Here is a 24,398-nt window from a genome sequence, read left to right as displayed (position 1 = left end):
CAGGACAAGGTCCGTCGAGCTCGCAAAAGAAAATACATGAAGAAAAGTGATCCATCTGGATCGGCGCGATTCTCTTGAATCGGATAAATACCGGCTGTGGTGCGCGCCGTAAGACATCGAGGGGTGGCGGTATTTTGAGGTCGAGCCTGTTTTGGACTGATAGCCGACGAATCCGACAGTTTTCGTGTCCGTGTTTTCGCATGAGATATATCTCTTGTGTCGTGAACAAGTTCCTTACGTCTCATTGGTTGAAGGAGGCGTTCAACCCATCTTGACATCGGCGCTAGCAGGCTCTGTAGCAATAGCCAGCGCAACCTTTTCGTCGACAGTCATCGACTCATCGCCTGGTTCACGCTTCTTGCCCATACGCTCGCACCACTCTTCGGCGCTGACAATGGTCCCGTCGAGAACACCCGTGATTTGTGTCACCATATCCAGCCCCTCTTTGGCAAGAACGAGAACTTTTTGCGCGCCTTCACGGAGGGCAGGGCTATTGTCCTTGCTGGTCTCGCTGTCGGTAGCATTGCCAGAATTTTCGTTCATTGTGGCGAGGCGGAAACGCTGAGGCAGACTGGTGAGGTGACGACGGACAAGAATTCTCGCGTTCTCCGGGAGAGCACCGCCGGCATACTTGGAGACGGTGACGACAACTTCTTGTAGCGTCTTGAGGATATCCGTCTTGATGATCTGGATGCGGTTTGCGATTTCAGTGCGCGCTTCTTCGGGCGTCTTGGTACCGCTGTCACCTTCAGTTCCTTCCATGACCTGGTCCTTATCTTGAGTGTTGTTCTCCGCGAGTCTGGCCTGGGTGTTGCAGGCGCTCTCGTATTCCTCGAGAGCATCTTTGAGGGATCCAATGGCCTTGTCCATGCGGTCGTTGGTCCATCGCAGCCACTTGAGACAGTATTTGAGGCTCTTGAGGCTCTCGGCGCTCATGGCGACGCTGAGTCCAGAGGTGGACATGAAGAGGCGTGTTTGCCAGGCAGCCTGGTTCTGAGAGGTAGCGGGAGGGCCAGCCGTCTCGCTGTACGCTGGGGAGCGTAGCTCGTCATATGCGGGCAGGGTGTCGATGGTGCTGACAGAAGAGCGGCGAGCGCTCTTCGGCGTGGGAGGGGAGGTGTCGTTTGAGCCATTGGCGTCTTCGGATTCTGGAACATCCTGCTCGCCGACCTTGCGACGCTTTTTAGAACTGGAGGCAGCCTCAGGTTCAGAAGTGGGCGCAGCATGTCGGCGACCACCGAGAAACCAGCGTACACCACCCTCAACGCCAGTCCTTCTAGCGGTTCTGTTGACCGTCTTTGCAAGGGGCGTGAGGTAGCCTTCGACGTATTCGGCACCCGACTTGAAGCGGGGAGAGTAGTTCTTGGTGCTGTGGTAGTTGGAAACGGTGGAGGCAATTAAGGGATGGGCGGTAGTGAGAAGCTGAAGAAGCGGCTCAGGTCTGGGTGGTCGTGAAGGGCCAGCAGCGGATGAGGAGGGAGCAGCGACCTGCATGTTTTGAGGAGGCGGGCTCATGGGACCAGAAGTGTCGGGCGGGGAGGAGACGAAATCTAGACGATTATTATTAGCGGCGTTTGGGCAGAGACGAGAGCCTAGGGTGTCATACCGGCTCTGAGGTCGCCAAGGGCTTCAGCGGCTAGTCGGACGTCGGGATCATCGAGGGTGAGGCTGGTCGGGGTTCCTTCTTTTTGATGTTCGGGGGTGCTATCACTGGTGACGCTGTTTGTGCCGTCAAAGTCGGCGTTGGCAGGACTGTGGGCGCGCGAGGGCTGAGGAGGGGGTTGTCGGTAGGACATGTTGTTGGCTTGGGGAGTCCAATTGCTGGGGGCCATGGCGGAGTGATCGAGAGACAGGATGTGACGGTGATGCTGAGGTCCGGCGATGGAGCTCAACGAGGGCAGGGTCCTGCTGTTATCATGGTTGGCTAGAGGAGGCAGTTTGGCCGAGTAGTCTGGTGCTGGGGGAAGCGCCGGGCTGTCCATGGCGATTGCGGGTGCAGAGGCAGAGGCAGCCGCGGAAGGGGTGTAATTGGGGGGAGGCAGACTTAAAGTCGTAGATGGATGAGAAGAGCTAAAAGGGAGTGGATTGCGCGGGGAGGGATAATGATGGTGATTAAGGTGATGCAGTCCGTGAGCATGGGTGGACGCGGGCGTGGATGGCGTGGATGTGGGCGTGGCTGGTGATGGGGGGCGGAGGGCGGTGCTGCTGGAGTCGCTGTTGGCAGTCGAACCAGAAACAGCACCAGTGGTACGCATAAATGTCTGGTCGTTTGTATGGGCGCTCGCAGTGGCGAGCATGTGATTGTGTTGCATTAGTGGTTCGGTGTCCGGCTACTGGTAGCGTGGAAAGGATCAGCCTGACATGTGCGATGGTTGATGGTTGCGTTGAGCGAGCGAGGCCCGCTAAAACCAGGACAAGAGTGATGGGTGGCAAGGCAAATGGTGAGTTTCGGGTAGGATAAGCGCAAACGGTGGGTTCGAGCTGGATAAGCAATGAAGATTGTAAAAAGAAATCTTTTTGGAATTGTCTCCAAAGAGAATTCGATGGGAAAAAACCGTGCCAAAAAAAAAAGAAGGGGAGGGGCGGGGGAAGGGAAGGAAGAAAGCCAGTCAGTTGCTCAGCTGGGGTACATGTATCTGTGCGTACCAGGCCGTTCCAGCTCTCAAGGAAATATATGTTGCCGCGTATTTGAGCAACGGGATAATGAGTAGGTAATCGATCGTGAAACTTTTTTTTTTTTTCGGAAGGCAAGAAAAGGGAAAAAAAGAGATGAGACAGGATGTGTGGCCACCGAGTCCGCTGGGGGGTTCAAGTAAAGGTGGCGGCTGGCGGACTTGGCCTTTGGGTGTGTTGATGATTACCTACCTAGATGCGCCTCATGGACCTGGTGACTGAGAGTCTGGGGTGGTCCCCTAGTCTGGGGAAGACAGGGTTCTATGAAATATCTCTTAACGATTACTTGCTTGCTTGCTTGCTTGCTTGCGTGCTTAATTGTCTGTTCAATTTTCATCCATCCTTTCCGAAAGATCATGCTTTGATCAGGCCGTGTTCCAATGGCTTGTGAAAATGTCCTGTCACGGGCACACATATTTGTTGGGGCGGACCAAGACGACGTGGCTGGCAGGTGTTGTGCCGTGCGAACGGAGAGAAAGAGAGGCAATGAAGCGGCTGCGCTGCAAGCTCACGGGTTCGGCTTTTCACTTTTTTTCTTCTTTTTGCCTACCATTTGTCACCATAATATTTCAGCGGCCTTTGCATATTCCATCAAACAGGGCAAAATGCCATCTTTCTTGTAATAGCCGGGTGGCTAGGTAGGTAGTCTAGCGGGCTGCAGGCGGGTCAGCTCCGTCACAAGCGTCACAAGCTCGACCAAAGCGCTGCGGCGGCCACCTCTGCCCTCCACTGTTACACGTTTCACCCGTGCGCGATCGGGACAAGGCTCTTCCGTCACTTCAAGTGGTTCCTTGATAATGAAAAGCATGTTTTTAGCTAGATTCATCTCGGGCAGGAAAGATGAATCTGACCACCATTGACAACCCAGCGCAATTCCTTTCCTTGCCTCGCCATCCCCCGCAAGCACATGCTACCAGCGCCATCACAGGCTTCTCACGCTACGTTACGGGGGCCGACAGCGGGACCTTTTTGCGGGTACCGACTAACTAGCTACGGCTACGGCAATGGAAAAAGAAGCGGGCAAAAGAAGCTGAAAAAGAAGCAAAAAAGGAAGCAAAAAAACCCGTTGACTAACTTGTTAGAGATGTAATTGCAGCAAAGCTCTGGTAAAACAGATGCAGTGTATAGCCTAATTGTGTGTGGCAGGCGGTGTTGAGACTGATGAATGGTACCACCATTCAAGGAAAACTTGAGCAGTCAAGACAACTGGCAGTAAAAACTATAACCAAGTGCGCACATTCAATTGTCGTACCATGATGCTTATGCTACGTCATAAACACCGCTTTGAAAGATTGAAAAGCACCTTGCGACCAGATTACCAGATTGTCAGATTCGCCATGATCCATTTCGTCTGGTGTTGGCTTTGCAGTCAAGAGGCAGGTTGGTAGGCTCTGCCCACAGGCCTCAGTCATCAGTAAGGTAGAGGGAGTGGACTCATCAGTGGAGACGACTTCTTGCCTGGTCGGAATTGCATGTGACGCAATGCCTTGCAATTTTCTCCGTCTTGCCGCCCCAATTTGGCACTTTTCGAACTTTCCCTCCGTACTCTTCGCCGGCGCAATCACACACGCCCGATCCATCCAACATTCACAATGCTGGCGCTGTTGTTTGCTCTGGTGTCTGCCTCCGTAGTTATACCCGCAACGTGAGTTTCAGGCACGTTGCTTGCAAGTTGCATGAGACTCGACTCAGGGACTCTGAATCTGAAAGTTGGCAGTCATTAATGATAACCAATCTCGTAAACCAGCGCTGACCTCGGCGCCGACCATCATCTCACGCCTCGTATCAAGATACGACCATTGCCGTCATCCCGCTTCATCCCTATCGCAACATGTTCATCAAACTGAGATTCCTTATCCAAATCTTACAAAGTACACACGGATGCCTCTTGATTGCCCCCGTTCCCCGAAAGAGATGTAGCGCTGCAAATCAAAAGCTGGTCCTAGTGTACACACGGGGTCCCTTGATCTACCATCACATGATGGTGCGCCACTCTCGTGCGTCAGCAACAGCCAAGGCCAGAAACTGTTGAGATGCGCGCCGACAGATTCGGTCATGCCACTCGTCAAAGTCGTCACCAAGCCGGGCTTAGAGTTTCCCCAGACCGCGCCACACTTTGCCACTTCAATTGCCATGCGCACCGTTGAAGTATGGCGCGGCCAGTGGCTTTAATGCATCGCGCAAGTATCTACGACCCAAAAATGTTTCACGGGCAATGCTATCGGCATGCAGTAGTCCGAGGCAATGAAAAGCAACCGAGCTTATGCTGCCAGACTGACAAGTAGTCTGCGGCTGTGCAACCTTTCGCAGGATATCGGAATCAAGGAACAAGAATCAAGAAAAAAAAAGAATGTCCGGCTTCTCTGACACCGTCCAAGCAACGTAGTATATGCTCGGTCAGTTCTTATGAAACCACATGAGTCCATCTCCGCACCACGAAATCGCGACTTCATCCACGGCCTGAATACTGAAATGGCAGAATGCCCATCAGTATCGAGCTAGGCGATGAGCTGCACTGTCTAGAGGGTGCGTTGAGGAGAAGGAGTAAATTTGAAAAGCAAACGCGCTCTGCAGATTTTGTTCCCTCGACCCGCTCTCCAAATTTCAGTATGCACGTGACCTACTCGCCAACCCGTCAGCCTCTTGCCCCGCGGTTTTGCCGTTCAGTGATGCTACTGGCCGTCGCAAGCACAGCTTGACTGCTGTGTAGATGCCAAATCTCAACTTCATCCCACGCGCCCATTCGAACTCCCCGCCAAGCTACTCTAGGCGGCCCGTCTTTCTTCTCGCTGGGCCACAGTAGCTCTGCAGTATACGATACTGCATGAGGCCAGCTTTCCTTAATTTTAATTGATCCTCGATTTCTCGACAGTCGTCGTGTACACCGCAGCAGCTCCATCCCCGCTGCCCCTCGATCCGTCCATCCACACGCCGTAACAGATCTCACGCCACCATCACCATGGCGTCGGCGCTCTTCTTTCTCGACCTCAAGGGCAAGGTACGCGCACAATTGTACTCGACCGAGTTGATATTTACCCGGCCTACTAATTACGATGCCATGCTACTGTAGACCTTGCTTGCTCGCAACTACCGTGGTGACATTCCCATGTCGGCCGTCGAAAAGTTCCCCATTCTCCTCTCCGAAGCCGAAGAAGAATCCTCGGCCGTGCCGCCGTGCTTTTCCCACGAGGGCATCAACTACCTCTACATCCGCCACAACAACCTCTACCTGCTCGCCCTCACCAAGCGCAACACCAACGCCGCCGAAATAATCCTCTTCCTGCACAAGATTGTCGAGGTGTTTACCGAGTACTTCAAGGCCCTCGAGGAGGAGTCGATTCGCGACAACTTTGTCATCATTTACGAGCTGCTCGACGAGATGATGGACTTTGGCTACCCACAGACGACAGAGTCGAAGATCCTCCAAGAATACATCACGCAGGAGTCGCACAAGCTTGAGATTCAGGCGCGCCCGCCCATCGCCGTCACCAACGCCGTGTCGTGGCGCTCCGAGGGCATCCGCTACCGCAAAAACGAAGTCTTTCTCGACGTTGTCGAGAGCCTCAACTTGCTCATCGGCTCCAACGGCAACGTGCTACGCAGTGAAATCCTCGGCGCCATTAAGATGAAGTGCTACCTCTCAGGCATGCCCGAGCTGCGCCTTGGCCTCAATGACAAGGTCATGTTTGAAACGACGGGCCGCACCACCCGCGGCAAGGCCATTGAAATGGAGGACGTCAAGTTCCACCAGTGCGTCCGTCTCGCGCGCTTCGAAAACGACCGCACAATCTCCTTTATTCCCCCCGACGGCGAGTTTGAGCTCATGTCCTATCGCCTCAACACGCACGTTAAGCCCCTCATCTGGGTTGAGTGCGCCATTGAGTCCCACTCGGGCTCCCGTATTGAGTACATGCTCAAGGCTCGCGCTCAGTTCAAACGCCGCAGCACCGCCAACAATGTCGAGATCATCGTCCCCGTCCCCGACGACGCCGACTCGCCCCGCTTCCGCACGAATATTGGCTCCGTTCACTACGCGCCCGAGCAGAGCGCAATCATTTGGAAGATTAAGCAGTTTGGCGGCAACAAGGAGTTTCTCATGCGCGCCGAGCTCGGCCTGCCCAGTGTCCGCGGCGATGACGACTCGGGCGGCGGTATGACGGGCGGTTTTGGCGGCAGCATGGGCGGTGTCGGCGGCAAGGGCGCCAAGAGGCCGATTCAGGTCAAGTTTGAAATTCCCTACTTTACGACGAGTGGCATCCAGGTCCGCTATCTGAAGATCACAGAACCAAAGGTAAGCAAAGCACAAAGTATCTGCAAAGTCAAGTCTCAGTACTAACAAGCCCTAGCTGCAATATCCCTCGCTGCCCTGGGTTCGATACATAACACAGTCTGGCGACATTGCCGTGCGACTACCAGACGCCATCTAACGTGGCCCCCCATACCCGTACATATAGATGACTGAAATGCGTTTCAATCAAGGCACAAAAAAAAAGGATCTGAAAGCATGGTTTAACCTGTGCCAGTCGGGTCATGGCTGAAACATGAATAGACAACAAAACATTTATGATGATGCAAAAAGATGACTGTCCATTGATGTATATTCGTCTGGTACACTGCTTTTACTTTTCTTGCTCTGATCCAAGGGTATATAAATCGCCCCGTAATGTTTTTTGCAAATTCCCAACTCGGGAGAGCCCTGAGGTTAAGATTTTTAGATTTTTTACAGCCCGACTGTCCTCTGTGATGAGGAGAGGACTGCGGATCCTTTTTGAATAATCACCCAAAACACAATGCATCATTTTAAATCATCCGTAATCGTCATGGCCCGCTGAGAAGAGCAAAATCACTTTGTGCAGATTTTCGTTCTTCACTCCAGTCTCGGTTTCTTCACCGGACTCTCGCCGCCCTGATGCTGCTGCCCCTGCTGCTGCGCCTCGGCCTCCAAAAACGCCCTCGCCTCCCTCAGCAGCCTCTTTTCGCCCACGCGCACCACGACGGCCATGCGTTCCTTGTCGCTCAGCGGCGGCCCGCCGCCTGCGAGAAGCTGCTCGTCCTGCGCCAGCGTCGTCGGGTACTGCGCCTCGAGCGCGGCCAGCGCGCGCGCGACAATGGTCGTCTGCAGCTCGTCGCGCTTGCGCCGCCTGTCGGGGACGAGCTCGGCGTCGACGGCGCGGACGGCGCGCAGGAACTCGTGGAGCTGCTCTTGCAGGTCGCCGGGAAGGCCGGCGAAGTGGGCTGGGGGCGAAGGGGGGAAGAGGCCGGTGGGGAGAATGTCGGGGCACTCGCGCTCAAGGACAAAGGTGTCTTCCATCTCATCCTCGTCGAGCTGGCCACGCTGTTTTTTTTTCTTTTCGTTAGCATTGATAAAGCAATGTGGTAACACAACAGGAAAAAGGTAAACATGTAGAAGAAGGATGGGGTGCAAACGTACCACTTTGGCCCAGGCTTCTTGTGATAGACCCAGCTGCGACACGGTGGCGGCTTCGACCAGTTCCCAGGGAATCTCAACCACGTCGTACCGTGAGTGGCGCTCGGTCACGTAGCCGTAGCGGCGGAGGAGTTCCGAGTTGGGATGCGGGCCATAGTAGTTGAGAATCTCCTCGCCGGCCTTGATCGGGCGGAGCGCGGTGACGGTGAGCTCGTTGTCGCCGTGATTTACGTGTGCCTGTTTCTCATCATCAGTATCATGCTCCAGGCCCATCCAAAAACCAGGCCACGCACATTAAACTCTGCATCCGCATTCAGAATGTCCGCCATCGGCACCATGCCCATCATGGCCTTGCCATCGCGGTCCTCCACCCAGCCGTCTTCGTCCTCCTCATCCTCCCTCTCCTCGTCATTTTCCAAATCAAACGCGTACGCCATGATGGTGCTTCCCATGCGATGCGCGAGCGCAACGAGCGCCTCGTCGCTCAGCGCCGCGCTGCCCTGAAAGACGTCCGGGTGCGCGCGCACCACCGGCAGCAGGATCCCACGAAACGTGTCCTCGGCGCTCTCGCGGCCGACCTTGCCCGCCGTCGCGCCGGCCTGCAGCGCGCCCAGCTCCGCGCCCGTCCAGAACATGGGCGTCTCAAACGTCGCGGGCAGCACGTCGAGGTACGGCCGCCAGGCGGACGCGGCGCCGCGCAGGTGCTCGTAGAGCAGCACCAGGATGAGGGCACCCCAGGCGTCGAGCGGCGACGACGAGAGGGGGTCGTCGTCGGCAACGCCATGCTGCGGCGCGAGGCCCTCCTCGTCGGAGAAGAGCTGGGGTAGCTGGGAGCGCAGCCCAGACGTCTCGACGTTGATGATGCTTTGACGGGGAATGGTGAAGAGCACCGTCTCGGGAGCAATGTCGCGCAGGGCGACTATGAGTGTTGGATTAGTGTGAGGAGGGGTGGAAGCGCGGCATGGAGAGGATGCTGTTTACCGATGCCGCGGCCGGCTTTGCGGCCGCGTAGGTCCTGGATCGCAATGGCATCGGAAAAGGTGGCGCCGGGGAGCTGTTTGAACCAGCTCAAGAAGCGAGCTGTCAGCTCGTCAAACGAGTCTCCCATCGTGCCCGGTCCTGCAGTCACCAAGAAAAGATTTCAAAGAGTCTAGCGTGAGAGTTTCTCTCATAAAATGCCGTTCTCACTCTATAAAATGAGTCTTGCCGGTCTGAGTGACAAAGTGATGTCAATCGTGGTCCAGCTCGCAAGCGCAGAAAATTCACACAGTGCCGCAGGCCGCATCGCGATGTCATCTAGCAGGCAAGGTGCCCAACACACCATTTTCAAGCCGCTTTGTGCAATTTCTACTATATACTAGCAACTTAATTTCTGTTCATTTCTCGAGGATAATGTTTTGTTTCATTCATGTCCGCCATGAGTAGCACAGATACTTACGGCGAATCGTGGCTACCGTGTTCACACCGTATCTACACTGTATTCAGGGTAGCATCGCGGCCTTACCATTTCTGGCCCAGATTTCAGCCTTGAGCCAATGGCGGCACTTTGATTGTTGACGCAATCGCAGTGACCTGCTCAGACAGCGTGCGCTGATAGGTCGCACTGCAGGCTGCATACCTATACAAAGCCAGCTACATGCTGACACCGAACCGCACTCTGGGCTCTGTCTTTGAACTACGTTGGACACAGAGCGTGCATGCGCCGCCAAGCCTCTTTGTTTCTGGTGGCATCATGGCTGTCTGAGATTCGCGACTTGAGCCTCTGGGGGGCAATCGATGCGCACAGGGCGTGGTGGTGGTGGCTTGTTGATAAATCGGAAGCGCAACTGCCGCGGTTTATTTCTGAGCGTTTGTACTTCTCAGCTGACGATCTACGTTGCTTCCATTCAGCTGACGGTCTAGAACAAAGGCTGCTCAAGCTACAAACATCTTGCACCGCATATACGGCAAATCTTGCAACTATCGTTGCGCTGGAGCTGCAATACACATAGTACCTTGGCTGCCTTGTCTCGGCTTGCTCGGCACTGAGCTACATTGCGACAGCATGTTCCATGATCTTTTGACTGTTTGTGGTTGCAGCCTGTCTCGAATGACTTGGACAGGGCGTTTCAGCAACTGCATCCGTATAGTACCCAGCAGTAAGTCTGTCTTTAGACTTGGGGGCACAATTGGCTGCATATGACAGTCCATCAAGTCTACATGTAGACTCAGATGATTAGTTGGAAGTATGATAATAAGCTTGAGTTTGCTGGCTGCTTATCAGGAATTATTGCCACTATTCTGCCCTTGTTCCTCATTCCCCGAAATAATTCCTTTTTATTGCATGCCTTTTCTCTCTTTCTATGTTGAAATTCCCTTGTTAGGGCTGATCTCGCGTTGCAAGCGTATCGGCAGTTCTGTTTTGGTGCAAATAGGGCGGACATACCAAGGCGCTAGCAGCGACGTTGGCGCGCGGGCTCGCCAGTCGAGGCAATGTAGACAAACACGTGGGCAGAGACTAATAACATCAATATTGAGACTGTAAAATTTCCTCAATATTACAATCGGTATGGACAGCCTGCAAAATGATGTCAGCAAATTGGCAAAGCTGAGGATCGAGACACACGATCGATTGACAGCAACAAGGATAATTAAAAGTAATCAGAAAACACTGCTGTATAGGCGCTAAGCAGCTTCCTTGACCAGAACGTTGCTGATGGTGTACATGAATACGAGTTGCCCTGAAAATTTTCCTACCTTGATTCTTCCCTCTATTACATTCTGACTGGCACTAGTTGGCTTGAGATATGCTTCTTTGATTCGGTGATAGGAGATCCCACTCCCGCCGCATGCGCCAAGAAAGAAGCATAAGCCAAGACCAGTGCTGGACAGAAGCGGGGAACTGCCAAGAAGACGGCGGCATGCAGTCTTTGGGTCTTCTCGGCACAGCCTCCCTCTTCACAGTGCAAGGATTTTTGCCTCGTCATCGGACCAACAATTTTGGCAAAAATCGTCAGCTACAAAATCATGTTGGAATGATCGTGGTGCTCCCAGCACTCGGGCAGCAGTCGTCTAGTGTAGTTGACCGCCCTAGACGACACACGGCTCGCCTGAAGGGCTAAGTAGTTAGCGGAAACTGCAAAGGAAAAGCATCAAACAAAGCACAGAGGACCACTGGGGTGGCTAATCACTAATCCACCAACAAGATGACAAGTTAATACTGGGGCGTCGTATGGTGGCTGACAAAACCTTATCTCTGACGTTGAAGCGCTACAGCCAGGGCCGAGATGGCCGTTGTACCAGTAGCTACTCTACTTAGGCTCGCAAGTTGGTGGCTGAGATTCCAAAGAAAAATCTGGGAGAAAATTTCGAGATCTTGATCGACACTGCTGGTACAGTGGCTTGGGCAGGATTTTCCGCCGGATCATCGCCTCGGCCTTCATACTACAGATACAACTGTGACTAACTTGGTTATTACGCAGAGCCTTCTTATCACACGGCATCTTTCAATTATTTGCTCTGATGCACATAAATAGTATGTATAAATACAAACATTAGACGAATCCTAAGTTGTGAGCTACTGGCGTTGGGATTTGCATTCGAACGGCTGCCTTGTCTGCTTGTCAACGCAGCTGGTGTCTGCTGTGCAACATCCATGCTGCAATGTGTGTGGCGTTTCTCGACCCAGCCTGAAGTAGCTACGAAGTAAAGATGAAGTTCGAGGCAGAGGAGCAACCAAACTGCCGAAAACACATTGTTTTCACCGCAGACTGTTTGAAGAACGAGCAATTGCCGAGTATCACAAGACGCGACTGACGCATGCACAAGCTGTGCTGAGTTGACTTTTAAAATTATTCATGGCACCCTCTTCAATGTACACAGTGTCACACGGCCTCGGCTCGATGCTTTTGTGGCAAGCCCGCCAAGACTTGTACTTGTCTGGGCTTCCCCATCGACTCCATTGGCTCCACGCTCCGCGGTCCGGGGGCAACAAAAATTGATAGAGGATTCAATCGGTTGAGATGTGCCAGCGTTGCCTTTACCCCTGGTCTGAATACTGTGTGTTTCGAAATAATGAAAAGACAAAAGTATCTGACATGAAAATTCCCATGCCACCATGGCTGCCTTGAAACGTGGAGTGACAACTAGTTTGAACTAATATCTATAGCAAAGGCGCTAGATCCAATCTTGCACCCCAACTGCTCGCCACACTTCAAGCATATTTTCTTGCCCCAGCCAGCTGGTCCAAAAATACCCACAGTTGTACGGAGTACGTTGATTTAGAGCCGACAGATGGAAGTGGCTTATGTCGTCGTCTGTTGACGGGCTGGACTTCTTAAACTGGGCTCGCTCCCACCTTTCGATACAGATTCCTTCTTCTTTTCATTTTCACCATCTTAGATTCTCCTTGTTTCTCTGCTTGTTCCCCGTCATATTGCTTGCAACGGGCTTGGTAGCAAAACACTGAGAAAGTCGACGAATCTACACACCTGCACGACAAACAACAACACCTGACAAGAAACAAAAAGAAGAAAAGAAATACACACACTGACGAATCAATCCAAACAATTCGATTCAGCGACATTCAATTGCGTCCCGTTTCCCCTGCTATTGCGTTGCAATCCTAGGCCATGGGTCAAGGAAAGCAGCAGCAGGAGCAGCAGGAGCGCCTGCAGGCTCATGTCTCCGGGCAGGCTAACAAGCCCATGTCGGCACCTGCGCATGCCTTGAGCTATGCCGATGTTGAGAGAGAGCTGCAAGTCGACCATGAAGTTGGCCTGACTCCAGAGGAGGCCAAAACCCGTTTGGATGTCTACGGTCGCAACGAGTTTGGCAAGCAAGATGGTGTTCAGCCGTTCAAGATCTTTATTGGGCAAATTGCCAACGCATTGACTCTGGTAAGTTTTCTTCCACTGGCATGCATCGAGAGATGAACAACTTGATTGCCTTTGCTTTCATATTTTCCTTTTTCGTTCCTATTGGCTGCCATGGCGTGATGTTATGCCAATATGCACTTGGCGGAGCCCAAGTGGATTCCGTCAGCGTCACGGGTTGGTTCGCTCACCAGCACGGGAGGCGGCACGTCGAAACCCAACGGCTGCATGCAGCTGGGCGGGGAAAAGGATCCGACCCGGCGGCCATCAAATGCCTTGGGCTCTTGGCAGACAAAAAGCCGACAATGGACGAGATACAAGTTCGATGAAACGACGAGAATTTGCGAAGAAGGAGGCAGCGAAAAGTCGACAAAATGAAGCCGTGCTAACCACAACGCCAGGTCCTCATCCTCGCCATGGTTGCATCCTTTGCCATCAAGTCCTGGATCGAAGGCGGTGTCATTACCGCCGTCATTGTCCTCAACATTGTTGTCGGCTTCCTCCAGGAGTTCAAGGCTGCCAAGACCATGGACTCGCTGCGTTCGCTCAGCTCCCCCACCGCCCAAGCCGTCCGTTCCGGATCCAACCAGACTGTAGTTACCGCCGAGATTGTGCCCGGTGATGTCGTCGAGCTCAAGACCGGCGACACTATCCCCGCAGATATTCGTCTCGTCGAGGCCGTCAACTTTGAAACCAACGAGGCTCTGCTCACCGGCGAATCCCTACCCGTCCGCAAGGAGACGGCCACCATCTTTGCCCCCGACACTGGCCCCGGTGACCGTCTCAATGTTGCCTACTCGTCGTCTACCGTGACAAAGGGTCGCGCCATCGGTGTCGTCTTTGCCACTGGAATGTTTACTGAAATCGGTCAGATCGCCGTCGCTCTCCGTGGCAAGGCCTCTCGCCGTCGTGAGCCCAAGAAGAGGCGCGAGGATGGTTCTGCCAGCTTCCACCGCTGGCTCGAGGCCTGGGGTCTTACCTTTTCCGATGCTGTCGGTCGCTTCCTCGGTGTCAACGTCGGAACGCCTCTGCAGCGCAAACTCTCCAAGCTCGCCCTTCTGCTTCTCGGTACCGCTATAATCTGCGCCATCATCGTTCTCGGCGCCAACAGTTTCAGCAACAGCCAGGAGGTCATCATCTACGCCGTCGCCACTGGTCTTTCCATGATCCCGGCCTCGCTCATCGTTGTTCTCACCATTACCATGGCCGCTGGTACCAAGCGCATGGTTCAGCGTCACGTCATTGTCCGCAACCTCAAGTCTCTCGAGGCCCTGGGCGCGGTTTCTAGTAAGCGTATCATAACCCCCTCATCTCAGAACAACGGCTTAACTTGCCATCAGATATATGCTCGGACAAGACTGGAACCCTCACTCAGGGTAACATGATTGTCAAAAAGGCCTGGATTCCCGGCCGGGGCACCCTCTCGGTCGGCACTACCAGCGAGCCTTTCAACCCTACGGTTGGCGATATTGGCTTGAAGCCTGAGCAGCCCAAGGACATTAAATTCAGCACCGAGGACTCTGAAGGTGACTCCATCAACACTGCCGAACTGCCCACCAAAGATGAGACTATCCGTGAATACCTCAATGCCGCCTCTCTTGCCAACCTTGCTGCCGTCCAGCAGGTCGAGGGCGAGTGGCAGGTCCGTGGTGACCCCACTGAAATTGCTATCCAGGTCTTTGCCTCGCGCTTCAACTGGAACCGTTTTCGCCTCTCCCATGGCAAGGATGCCGAGTGGGCCGAGGTTGCTGAATTTCCCTTTGACTCTGATGTCAAGAAAATGTCCGTAATTGTTGAGCACAAGCCCACTGGCAAGCAGCACCTTTATACCAAGGGCGCTGTTGAGCGTGTTCTCACCTCTTGCCTGCACTACGTTGACGGCGACAAGATGACGGAGCTTACCAACGAAGTCAAGGAAGACACTCTCCGGAACATGGAAGCCCTCGCTCGTCTCGGCCTGCGTGTTCTCGCTCTCGCTAGCCGAAGCGACATCCCCCACGTCAAACACAACGAGGCCGAGCTCGAGCGCGGCGACTTTGAGCAGGATCTTGTCTTCCGCGGCCTCATTGGTCTCTATGATCCCCCTCGTCCCGAGTCTGCACCGTCTGTCCGCCAATGTCATGAGGCTGGAATCAGCGTCCACATGCTCACTGGTGACCATCCTGAGACTGCTCGTGCCATTGCTCTGGAAGTCGGTATTCTGCCCTCGCGCATCTCTCAAGTCGCTGCTGATGTGGCCCGTACCATGGTCATGGCTGCCTCCGACTTTGACAAACTAACTGATCAGGAAATTGACAACCTCCCCATTCTGCCACTCGTTGTTGCTCGCTGCGCTCCCCAGACCAAAGTTCGCATGATCGAGGCGCTTCATCGTCGCAAGGCCTTTGTTGCCATGACTGGCGATGGCGTCAACGACTCGCCTTCCCTCAAGCGTGCTGATGTTGGTATTGCGATGGGTCAGGCTGGCTCTGACGTGGCCAAGGAAGCTTCTGATATCGTTCTCACCGACGATAACTTTGCTTCTATTCTCAACGCCGTCGAGGAAGGTCGCCGCATGTTTGACAATATTCAAAAGTTTATTCTGCATGTCCTGGCTGAGAATATTGCCCAGGCTTGTACTCTTCTCATCGGTCTTGCCTTTAAGGATTCTCGCGGTATCTCGGTCTTTCCCCTTGCCCCCGTGCAAATCCTTTGGATCATCATGATTACCTCTGGTATGCCTGACATGGGTCTTGGCTTTGAGATTGCGGCGCCCGACATCATGCAGCGTCCTCCTCAAAACCTCAAGCAGGGAGTGTTCACGCCCGAGCTACTTGTTGACATGGTCGTCTATGGTCTATGGATGGCCGCGCTCTGCATCTGCTCGTTCATCGTTGTCCTCTATGGCTTCGGCCGCGGCGCCGCCGATCTGGGCGACGACTGCAACAACACCTACCACGAGAGTTGCAAGGTCGTCTTCCGGGCCCGCGCGACCACCTTTGCCTGCCTGACTTGGTTTGCTCTCTTTCTCGCCTGGGAAATGGTCAACCTGCGCCGCAGCTTTTTCCGCATGCAACCCAAGAGCAAGCGCTACTTTACGCAGTGGATCCTGGATGTCTGGCGCAACAAGTTCCTCTTCTGGTCCATCATTGCCGGCTTCGTCACCATGTTTCCCATCATCTACATCCCCGTGATCAACACCGTGGTCTTCAAGCACGCTCCCATTTCTTGGGAGTGGGCTGTCGTCTTCATCGAGGCCATCCTCTTCTTCCTCGGCATCGAGACTTGGAAGTGGGCCAAGCGCATCTACTTTCGCCGCCAGGCGCGCAAGCACATGACCGACCGAAAGGGCGATATTGAGGAGCGCGTCTTTGGGCACTACTTCCGCACCAACACACAGAGCAGCAGCGGCGACGAGGCCTTGCTCGAAAAGAACCAGCGCAAGACTGCCGGAGCTCAATAACACAAGGCCCCCATCTTCCATCTCACGGTTGAGATGTGGTGGCGGAGGTTGTCAGTTTCTTTTGACGTGTGACCAAAAGAATCGTGCATAAGTATGTGTTATTGTCTCAGCGTTTTGCTCCCAAATTTGCCATGTATCTTTTTCCTATTGTTTGACATTGCACACTCTGTGCCGTTTTGGCAACAGAGTCCGCCATTCGCCTTTCATAGTTGGCTGGTGTAGCACAGCTATGACACGGGTCGTTTGACAAGTAAAGTGCGTTTGAGGCAAAAGGTTTTTTGCATTGACGTTTCTGTAGAACTCTGCAGTGGTGAGTCGCAAGTATACATAGATTAGCTAGTTATGATATGAGACGTCGTCGTTTCAACGATGAGCCACGTAGAATATATGGCCAATTATCAGAAATCCTGGACTTGCAATGATGTCTTTGTGAGCTTTGAGCAGTGAGCTGTGAAAGAATAATTAAGTCATGATCGCCTTTGATGATACAGCCATAAGCGAAAGGGCCTGCCACTTTCGAAAAAGATACTGGGACCAAAACTTGATCCCACACAGAGTGAGCTGTACATTCATGTGCACTGTATTGGATCTCTTTGAAAATCAAATATGCCGGATTAGAGCAGGTGATTATCAGTAAACTACAGTCACAGACGAATCCAACGGCGGCACTGTGGTTTCCTCTTCTACGAAGACAGTGTAAAACGCACAATCTACTATCTTTGGCAGACGACTTTCCCGAGCGGCGATCGAGATATCGCATCGACTCCCCATTATTATCCTAATGCCGTAGATGCCCCCCCACGTTGGCGAAAAGGTGCTTGACGTGGGGAAGGGGTTAAAAAAGGAAGCACTCTTTATAAACCGTCCACAGTCACAGAGGTCACATTTTTTACTTGACTTACTTCTACCCAACTATTCCAAAACAAAGACCGCAAAGATGGAAACAAGCAATCCGCAGAAGATTTCCCGGCGACTTTACGTTGGGTACGGGACAATCCATCAATCACTTTGAATGCTCAGCATTGCTAATTTTCCTTTGATTTTCATAAAAGTGGCCTGAGTTATTCCGTCGACGATGAAGAGCTTCGAGCTTTGTTTGAACCATTCGGTAAAGTCGACTCTGTGGTAAGACATGAAAGGCCCTACCTAGGTGATGAAGATGGGATAGATATTCCAATGCACACGGGGCTAGTCTAAAAAATTGTTTCAAACAAATGTAAAAACAGAAAGTCATACGTGATTTCCATTCAGGCCAGTCCAAAGGATCCAATTGGATACGTCGAAATGGCAACCATGGAAGATGCGAAAGAGGCCATTGAAAAGCTTAATGGATCTAGGTGAGTGGGCATGGTTGGGAAAAAAAATTATCACAATCCAAGCTGAGAAAGACCACAGCCTTGAAAAACGTACGATAACTGTTTCTTTTGTACCATTCGGAGGGTTCCAGGCAGGGGTAGACGGATTACTCTCCCAATCGATTGATAAATAACCGGGTGTTGCGGTCAAGGAAAAGCAGGGACCACGGGCTTGTTGATATGCTGACTGGTTAAATATCACCTTTGTTCATGCGAGACTTGTCATTCCTGATGGGCATTTTGGGGCCATCAAGTCGATAATACAGAAGAGCAAATATTCATTCATGTTTGTTTCTCTCCTTGCCATTATCTAGCATTACAGCCATCCAACACTATCGCATCTATGAAACAGACTCGTTTTTTCAGATTCCATTTTCCTTTGTCTCTTTCTCAGTCTGTCTTATTATTCTCTTTTTTAAATTAGTCTTTATAATGCCAGTGTCACATTGGAAAGGGGCAACTTACCGAGCATACTTGGCATCTGTTAGTGCTGGTGTGAAGGGGACTCAAGCTCACCAAGAGTCACCCGCGACAACTCATTTCGGGTAGGTTCGGTAGATTGCAATCAAGAGAAGCATAACTTGGCCAAAAAATAACTTGATAAATGTTGTTTTTTTGCTGTTTCCTTGTGATCTTTTTTTAGCTCGAAGTATTCCGTTCGCCATAATACGTCCATGGTAGAAGGGGCCTTGCTGGTAAGTGCCTAGTGGTGTTGTGACGGGTACCCTAGAAAAACATGACGACTTGTAGTTACAGGTGTCAAAATCAGCCGATGAAAACAGAGCCGAGGCGAAATCTTCTCAAGTGAGGAGTAGAAATGATATTGACAAGGATAAAAGTTGGAAACTATCTTGCACGCACTTTTTACTTTTATAAAAAAATTCATCAAGACAATGAATGAGAAAGCAACAAGTTGCCTTGCGATGCTGGCTATTTTTACAAGGTCATTTCTACTAAATTTTATAATTCAAGTTTATCCATCTTCCAAAAAAAAAAAAAAAAGCGTCATTTAAAGTGCTTTTTCAATGATGAGAGAAATGAAATCTTTTCCTCTCTAATCTTGGTAAGCCGCTGGGAGGCCATCAGCCCTTGCGCAGTATTCTGTACCTGGAGCGGCCATACCCCAGATCGGGCTCCGGGTGTCGATGACTCTCAAAAGAAAGATGCATTCAAAAGACTCGCCAAGGCCTTGAACTACCCGCTTACTTTAACTCTGGAGTTTCCCTCCCCATTCACACGGCTGAAATTGGAAAATGTCACGCCGGGATAGGTTCCCAGAGCTGAAGTCGAAGCGACGCGGCGTGAGTCACTTGTCAACTAACTAGTTGTCGCCCATTGATGCACTTACACCAACTACTTGCCTGCTTGGGGATTCGAAAAGACGGTTATATCTAACCGAGTGGCTTACTTTTTATGACAGTCTCCTACAAGTTGCTCCTCGCTTTGATTTTCTCTATGCACTTTTGTGTCCGAGCAATTTAATTCGTTTTCGTTGACTGCTCCCTTCATCGTGTATCAGCTTCATTTCACCGAGTAAATTACATGTACAAACTTTGCCCCCCAAGAAAAAAAAAGAAAAAGATTTACCATGACCACCACCCCCTCAGAACAGCCTCGGCCAGCCCCTACAGCCAGCTCCCCCATCTCCCTCCGCGAAATCACTGCGCAAAACTTTCGCGCCGTCATTGACCTGGACATGCGCGACGGCCAGCGCGGCAACGTCTCGTCCAACGCGCGCTCCCTCTGCGAGGCGCACTACTCGCCCGACGCGTGGGTGCGCGCCGTCTACGCCGACGACGCCCCCGGCACGCCCGTCGGCTTTCTCATGATGTCCATCTGGGACCCGGACGCGTGGTGCAGCATCTGGCGCTTCATGATTGACAGCCGCTACCAAGGTTTAGGGTTTGGTGCGCGGGCGGTGCGCTTGGCGGTCGAGCACGTGCGGGAGAATCATCCGGGGACACAGATGCTAAGGCTGCTGTCGGCGAGTCCGGAAGGAAAGGCGGCGCGGGGTGGGAAGCCGCCGGTGGAGGCTCGGTATTCGCCGTATCGGTTTTACTATAAGCTTGGGTTTCGAGATGTTGAGCCGATGGATGAATATGGCGAGATTGAGATGGGACTGGACTTGCAGAAACAATGATTTCTGCCAACTTGGGGCCAGCTACTTTCAATCATGCATCAATTGCAATTTTGTTGCAGCATCAAAGGTCTATCTAATGTAGTACTTTTTTTGTCATTACACCAAAAATCAAAAGACCCTCTCATTTTCACTGCCACACACACACATTTACTGCCTCGTCTCCCGACCAGCCTCCACCGCACTCTCCGGCTGAATGTAACCCTGCGCCGAATTGCGATCCGGAACGCTCTCCGGGTCGTGCTGCCTGCCCTTGTAGATACTTCCCCCAGGTCCCGGCGGATTCGTGCCAACGTTGGAGACTTGGGCCTTTTGGCCCTTGGTGGCAATGTCGTCCTGACCGCCACGGCCACTCACGGGCGAAACTCCGGCGTCCGGGACAACGTCATTGTCATTGGTGGCCGTGTGTTTGGAAGGTTGATTGAGCTTGTCCAGCGACCTTTCCGTGTCGTCAAACTGCTCGCCTTTGGATTGTCTAAGATACACAGAAAAGTTGTTAATCAAATCATGACTTATACAAGTCGGTGATGCATTTTCAATTTTTTTTTTGGCCTCACCTTCCTCTGTCGTCTAGCACGCCACCTTCACTAGGAGGGATGCGCTTGTTGAAACTGCCGCTGGTGCTGAGCTCATCGCCGTAGTTGACCTGAGCACCGCGGCCCTCAAACTTCTTCTCGGCCATGGAGTTTACACCAGCCTCATCCAGACCTTGGGATCGTGCGGCGCCCGTCTTGGACTGGTAGGTGTTGAGGTCGGCCTCGGCCTGGTTGGCGATTGCTGTAAAGTCGGAAGCCATTGTTGTAAAGTATATCCTAATGTATAACGTAATATAATTTAATTTGTCGGTAAATCTTGATTTATTGCAGGCTATTCCCGGTTCCTTTATATCTCTATGATAGAACCCAATTTAGTACAATTCAATGGAGAGTCATTGGAAGCGTCATAAAGTACGCAAGAATGATGAAAGACCTAGCATCTCCAGTCGCCGGAGCTTTTGGTCAGACGTATCGCGGGTTGCACTGGTCCAGTATTGAAAACCGGGGACAATTATGGAACGTTGCAAGAATTTTGCAGTCAAACTTGCCTTTGCCCATTCGTTGAGTCATCAGTCTTTGCCAGAGCTTATCTTTTGTATCTGCGGTGTATCAACTTGAGAGCGCAGTAAAGCTAGGGCGCGACACACAAGACAAGTCTTCAAAAGACGCAAGAAGAAAACAGTTTTAAGCAGGTATCGATCGGCGTGTATTATTACATGTACTGAGTGGGTTATCAACTTGAGTGCTATTTTACTTCATAGAAGCCTACACTAGTAGGCGACAAGATCAATCAGCCCGTCCAGCTCGCGGTCCCAGCATCTGTGCTCGCTGACCGCATACACAAACTGGTCCAAAAACGTCTTTGCATTCTTGACCGCCTGCACGACCTGGCCCAGACTCTCCGGCGTCGGCTTCCGCAAGGACACGACGCCGTAGCTAGAGACGGACTCGGCGCCGTCCGAGAGCCTGACCTGGTCCAGCTGAATCGCCTTTTCCAGCATCCGCACGCCCTCGCCCGTCGCGGCGACGGTCTTGAGGTGGCCAAACGCCTCGCGCACGTACTGCACCGCGCGTCCTTTGCTGGTGAGCTGCTTGATGGCGTTTTCGCCGCCGGGGATGAAGAGCGCGTCAAAGAGGGTGCTGCGCTGGCCCTCAAAGTGGTGGTCGGGCACGACGCCCTTGCTGGAGCCGTGGTCCTCGCCGGCGGCGTAGATGGCGGAGCGGCGCGGGCCGATGATGACGGGAATGGCCTTGGCGCCTTTGAGGGCGCCCAGCATGGCGGCAAAGGCGGTGGCGTCGTAGCCATCCGCAATGAGAATGGCCACCTTGCGCGACTCAATCGTGACGTTTTTGGGCACGTACTCGAGTTGGCTCAGCCCAGAGGCCTTTTTTCCGTGGTTCTTCTTGGCCGGCTGCGGCGGCGCAGGGCCGCCCACCATTTGCGCAACCGTCTCGCCCAGCTGAGGGTCAATCTCGGCGAGCCTCTTGGTCATGCGCGTGTACACGACGGCGTCGTCGCAGTGGTCCAGCTCAAAGGCGAGCGCCGCCTGCAGGTGCTTGCGCTCAATCGGCGCGAGCGAGTTGTAAAAGAGCTGCGCCTGCGAGACGTGCTCCTTGAACTTTTTGCTCTTGCCGCGCACCTTGATCCCGCCGACCTGCTGGGCGTGGTCGTGGTAGCCGCCCTCGGACGTGGCCGCCGGCGGCTGGACCTCGCCGCGGTTGGGCCAGTAGTTGAACTTGCCCTTGGAGATGCGGTGGCGCATCGCGCCGTCGCGGTTGAAATTCATCATGGGGCAGACGGGCTTGTTGATGGGCAGCTCTTCCCAGTTGATGCCCAGACGGCTCAGCTGCGTGTCTTGGTAGGAAAAGTTGCGGCCTTGCAGGAGGGGGTCGTCAGAGAAGCCGATGCCAGGCACAATGTGGCTAGTGCAAAACGCAACCTGCTCCGTCTCCGTGAAATACTCATCGACGTTGCGGTTGAGCTCGAGCTCGCCAATATATCGGATTGGCACCAGGTCCTCGGGCCAGACCTTGGTCGCATCCAAAACGTCAAACTCAAACTTGTCTTCTTCGCCTTCAGGAATGGTCTGGATGCCAAACTTCCACTTGGGATATGCGCCGTTCTCAATAGCTTCCATCAAATCCTTTCGGTGAAAGTCGGGATCCTGGCCACCAATTTTGAGGGCCTCGTCCCAAACAAGTGAGTGCACGCCTAGCTCTGGTGTAAAGTGAAACTTTACGAAATGGCGCTTGCCTTGGGCATTCACCAGGGTAAATGTATTGACACCAAATCCCTGCATCATGCGATAGGATCTAGGAATGGCACGATCCGACATGGCCCACATGAACATGTGCGTAGCTTCCGAGTGCATATACATAAAGTCCCAGAAGTTGTTGTGTGCCGACTGTGCCTGGGGAATTTCGCCGTCTGGTTCTGGTTTTCCCGCATGAATAATGTCGGGGAATTTCATAGCGTCCTGAATGAAGAAGACGGGGATGTTGTTGCCGACAATGTCCCAGTTGCCTTCATCAGTGTACATCTTGACAGCGAATCCGCGAACATCACGGACCGTGTCGGCTGAGCCTCTGCTTCCGAGCACCGTGGAGAATCTGACAAATAAAGGAGTCTCTCGTGATGTGTCGGTCAAGACGCCCGCATGTGTTACATCTTCGGCAGACTCGAACAGTCGAAATGTGCCAAAAGCTCCGGCGCCACGAGCATGAACTACACGCTCGGGGATGCGCTCATGATCGAATCTGTGGATCTAGAAAATGGTGAGTATTTCACGTTATTTTTTTTTTTTCTAGTACAACGGTTGGGCATACCTTTTCTCTGGCAAAGACATCCTCAAGAAGCGAGGGGCCTGTCTTGTCGCCATTGGCGACACGGAGCCAGTCATCGGTATTTGACTGCTTTGTGCCAAAATCGCTCGTGATTCTTGACTCTTGCGATGGCTCCACGGTGTTGGAGCTCAGCTGCTCGGCTTTCACTTGCGCGGCTTTCATAATGAATTTCTGATTCTACGTGAAAGGTTGCTGCGGTAGTAGAAGCATGCATTCAGCCAGAACACAAATACGTCGGTATTTATACAGAGGTAGCGGAGCACTCGATAGATTGAGCGGCCAATCCCAGACAGGTTATTAGACAGTGATTTGATATATCATGACATCAATGATTGCCACTACGTGTATATATCACTTTCGTATTAGGCGACCGTTATGTGGGGAAATACAGCAATTGCATGACGGATCGTAGACGCAACGGTGATGCAAGAATCCGGCCAAGTGCTGGTTACACACTAAAGCCGCTCTAATTCCGTTCCCACGTTAATTATCTCGACATATCCTTCTACAACCACGTTCTTTTATTTCCCAGCATAAGGTACGCTAGGTCAGAAGAATGTCATGATGTCAAAGGCAGGCGAGAACTACACGGCACATATATGTTTCGCCGCTTTAGCGACATAAAAGCCGAAAAAGAAAACACAAGCTTAGAGGAGTAAAGTAGAAGAAAACCATGGTACGCATAGAGTGTTCGAAACCCCGAGACGGAAAAAAAATACTTTAAATATGATTTTATCACGATCGGCAAAAAAATAACTTGGTTGATTTCTCCTTCTCACACAACCAGCCCAAAATTCCCCTCCGGGTCGTAATCCAGCCCGCCACGCGACGGGGGAGAGTTCTCTGCAGAGTGAAGCCTCCCTCAAGGGTCATCTCCAGTGCTGAGGGCCGCGGGCAGGTTTGACGCTGCCTGTGTACCGGCAAATCGCAGGTTGCCCATGCGAGCGGGCGGCCACCGCGGCGTTCGGGCTGGGCGCCGCAGAGGGGGATCTGACGGTATTTGGTGCGGTTGCAAGATGAGAAAAGTACGAGAAGTTTCCCAGTTGAGCCACTACAGCCGGAAAAAGAGCCAGCTATTGTGCACTATATACCCCCCCCCCTCCCTTTCTTCGGTTTGTGGGGTCCTGAGC

At 52.6% G+C, this 24,398-nt stretch overlaps 8 protein-coding genes across 8 annotated transcripts; 4 read left to right on the top strand and 4 right to left on the bottom strand.

Annotated features, from left to right (window-relative positions):
• Positions 1-261: 261 nt before the first annotated feature.
• BBA_06193 (transcription factor Opi1) lies at positions 262-2,297 on the bottom strand (the record flags this gene model as incomplete). The annotated part of the gene is made up of 2 exons (XM_008601290.1): positions 262-1,550; positions 1,607-2,297. 2 exons carry the CDS (start codon positions 2,295-2,297, stop codon positions 262-264), a joined length of 1,980 nt encoding a protein of 659 aa, XP_008599512.1.
• A 3,335-nt stretch (positions 2,298-5,632) lies between these two features.
• Positions 5,633-7,100, top strand: BBA_06192 (adaptor complexes medium subunit family protein; the record flags this gene model as incomplete). Its single annotated transcript, XM_008601289.1, has 3 exons — positions 5,633-5,671; positions 5,744-6,964; positions 7,020-7,100. 3 exons carry the CDS (start codon positions 5,633-5,635, stop codon positions 7,098-7,100), a joined length of 1,341 nt encoding a protein of 446 aa, XP_008599511.1.
• A 440-nt stretch (positions 7,101-7,540) lies between these two features.
• Positions 7,541-9,209, bottom strand: BBA_06191 (SET domain-containing protein; the record flags this gene model as incomplete). The annotated part of the gene is made up of 4 exons (XM_008601288.1): positions 7,541-8,008; positions 8,105-8,338; positions 8,395-9,020; positions 9,083-9,209. The coding sequence occupies 4 exons, from the start codon at positions 9,207-9,209 to the stop codon at positions 7,541-7,543; spliced, it is 1,455 nt and encodes a 484-aa protein (XP_008599510.1).
• A 3,502-nt stretch (positions 9,210-12,711) lies between these two features.
• On the top strand, positions 12,712-16,396 carry BBA_06190 (potassium/sodium efflux P-type ATPase; the record flags this gene model as incomplete). The annotated part of the gene is made up of 3 exons (XM_008601287.1): positions 12,712-12,978; positions 13,356-14,241; positions 14,295-16,396. The coding sequence occupies 3 exons, from the start codon at positions 12,712-12,714 to the stop codon at positions 16,394-16,396; spliced, it is 3,255 nt and encodes a 1,084-aa protein (XP_008599509.1).
• Positions 16,397-17,333: 937 nt separating this feature from the next.
• Positions 17,334-17,737, top strand: BBA_06189 (RNA-binding protein 39; the record flags this gene model as incomplete). Its single annotated transcript, XM_008601286.1, has 3 exons — positions 17,334-17,380; positions 17,449-17,521; positions 17,648-17,737. The coding sequence occupies 3 exons, from the start codon at positions 17,334-17,336 to the stop codon at positions 17,735-17,737; spliced, it is 210 nt and encodes a 69-aa protein (XP_008599508.1).
• A 1,602-nt stretch (positions 17,738-19,339) lies between these two features.
• BBA_06188 (GCN5-related N-acetyltransferase) lies at positions 19,340-19,891 on the top strand (the record flags this gene model as incomplete). Its single annotated transcript, XM_008601285.1, has 1 exon — positions 19,340-19,891. One exon carries the CDS (start codon positions 19,340-19,342, stop codon positions 19,889-19,891), a length of 552 nt encoding a protein of 183 aa, XP_008599507.1.
• Positions 19,892-20,038: 147 nt separating this feature from the next.
• On the bottom strand, positions 20,039-20,684 carry BBA_06187 (uncharacterized protein; the record flags this gene model as incomplete). The annotated part of the gene is made up of 2 exons (XM_008601284.1): positions 20,039-20,363; positions 20,446-20,684. The coding sequence occupies 2 exons, from the start codon at positions 20,682-20,684 to the stop codon at positions 20,039-20,041; spliced, it is 564 nt and encodes a 187-aa protein (XP_008599506.1).
• A 510-nt stretch (positions 20,685-21,194) lies between these two features.
• BBA_06186 (Catalase-like domain, heme-dependent) lies at positions 21,195-23,430 on the bottom strand (the record flags this gene model as incomplete). Its single annotated transcript, XM_008601283.1, has 2 exons — positions 21,195-23,189; positions 23,251-23,430. 2 exons carry the CDS (start codon positions 23,428-23,430, stop codon positions 21,195-21,197), a joined length of 2,175 nt encoding a protein of 724 aa, XP_008599505.1.
• Between the last annotated feature and the right edge of the window lie 968 nt (positions 23,431-24,398).

Source organism: Beauveria bassiana (genome assembly GCF_000280675.1).
Source record: "Beauveria bassiana ARSEF 2860 unplaced genomic scaffold BBA_S00017, whole genome shotgun sequence".
NCBI lineage: Eukaryota > Fungi > Ascomycota > Sordariomycetes > Hypocreales > Cordycipitaceae > Beauveria > Beauveria bassiana.
The sequence above is the reverse complement of the archived record's forward strand: the minus strand, read 5'-3'. Positions and strand labels throughout refer to the sequence as shown.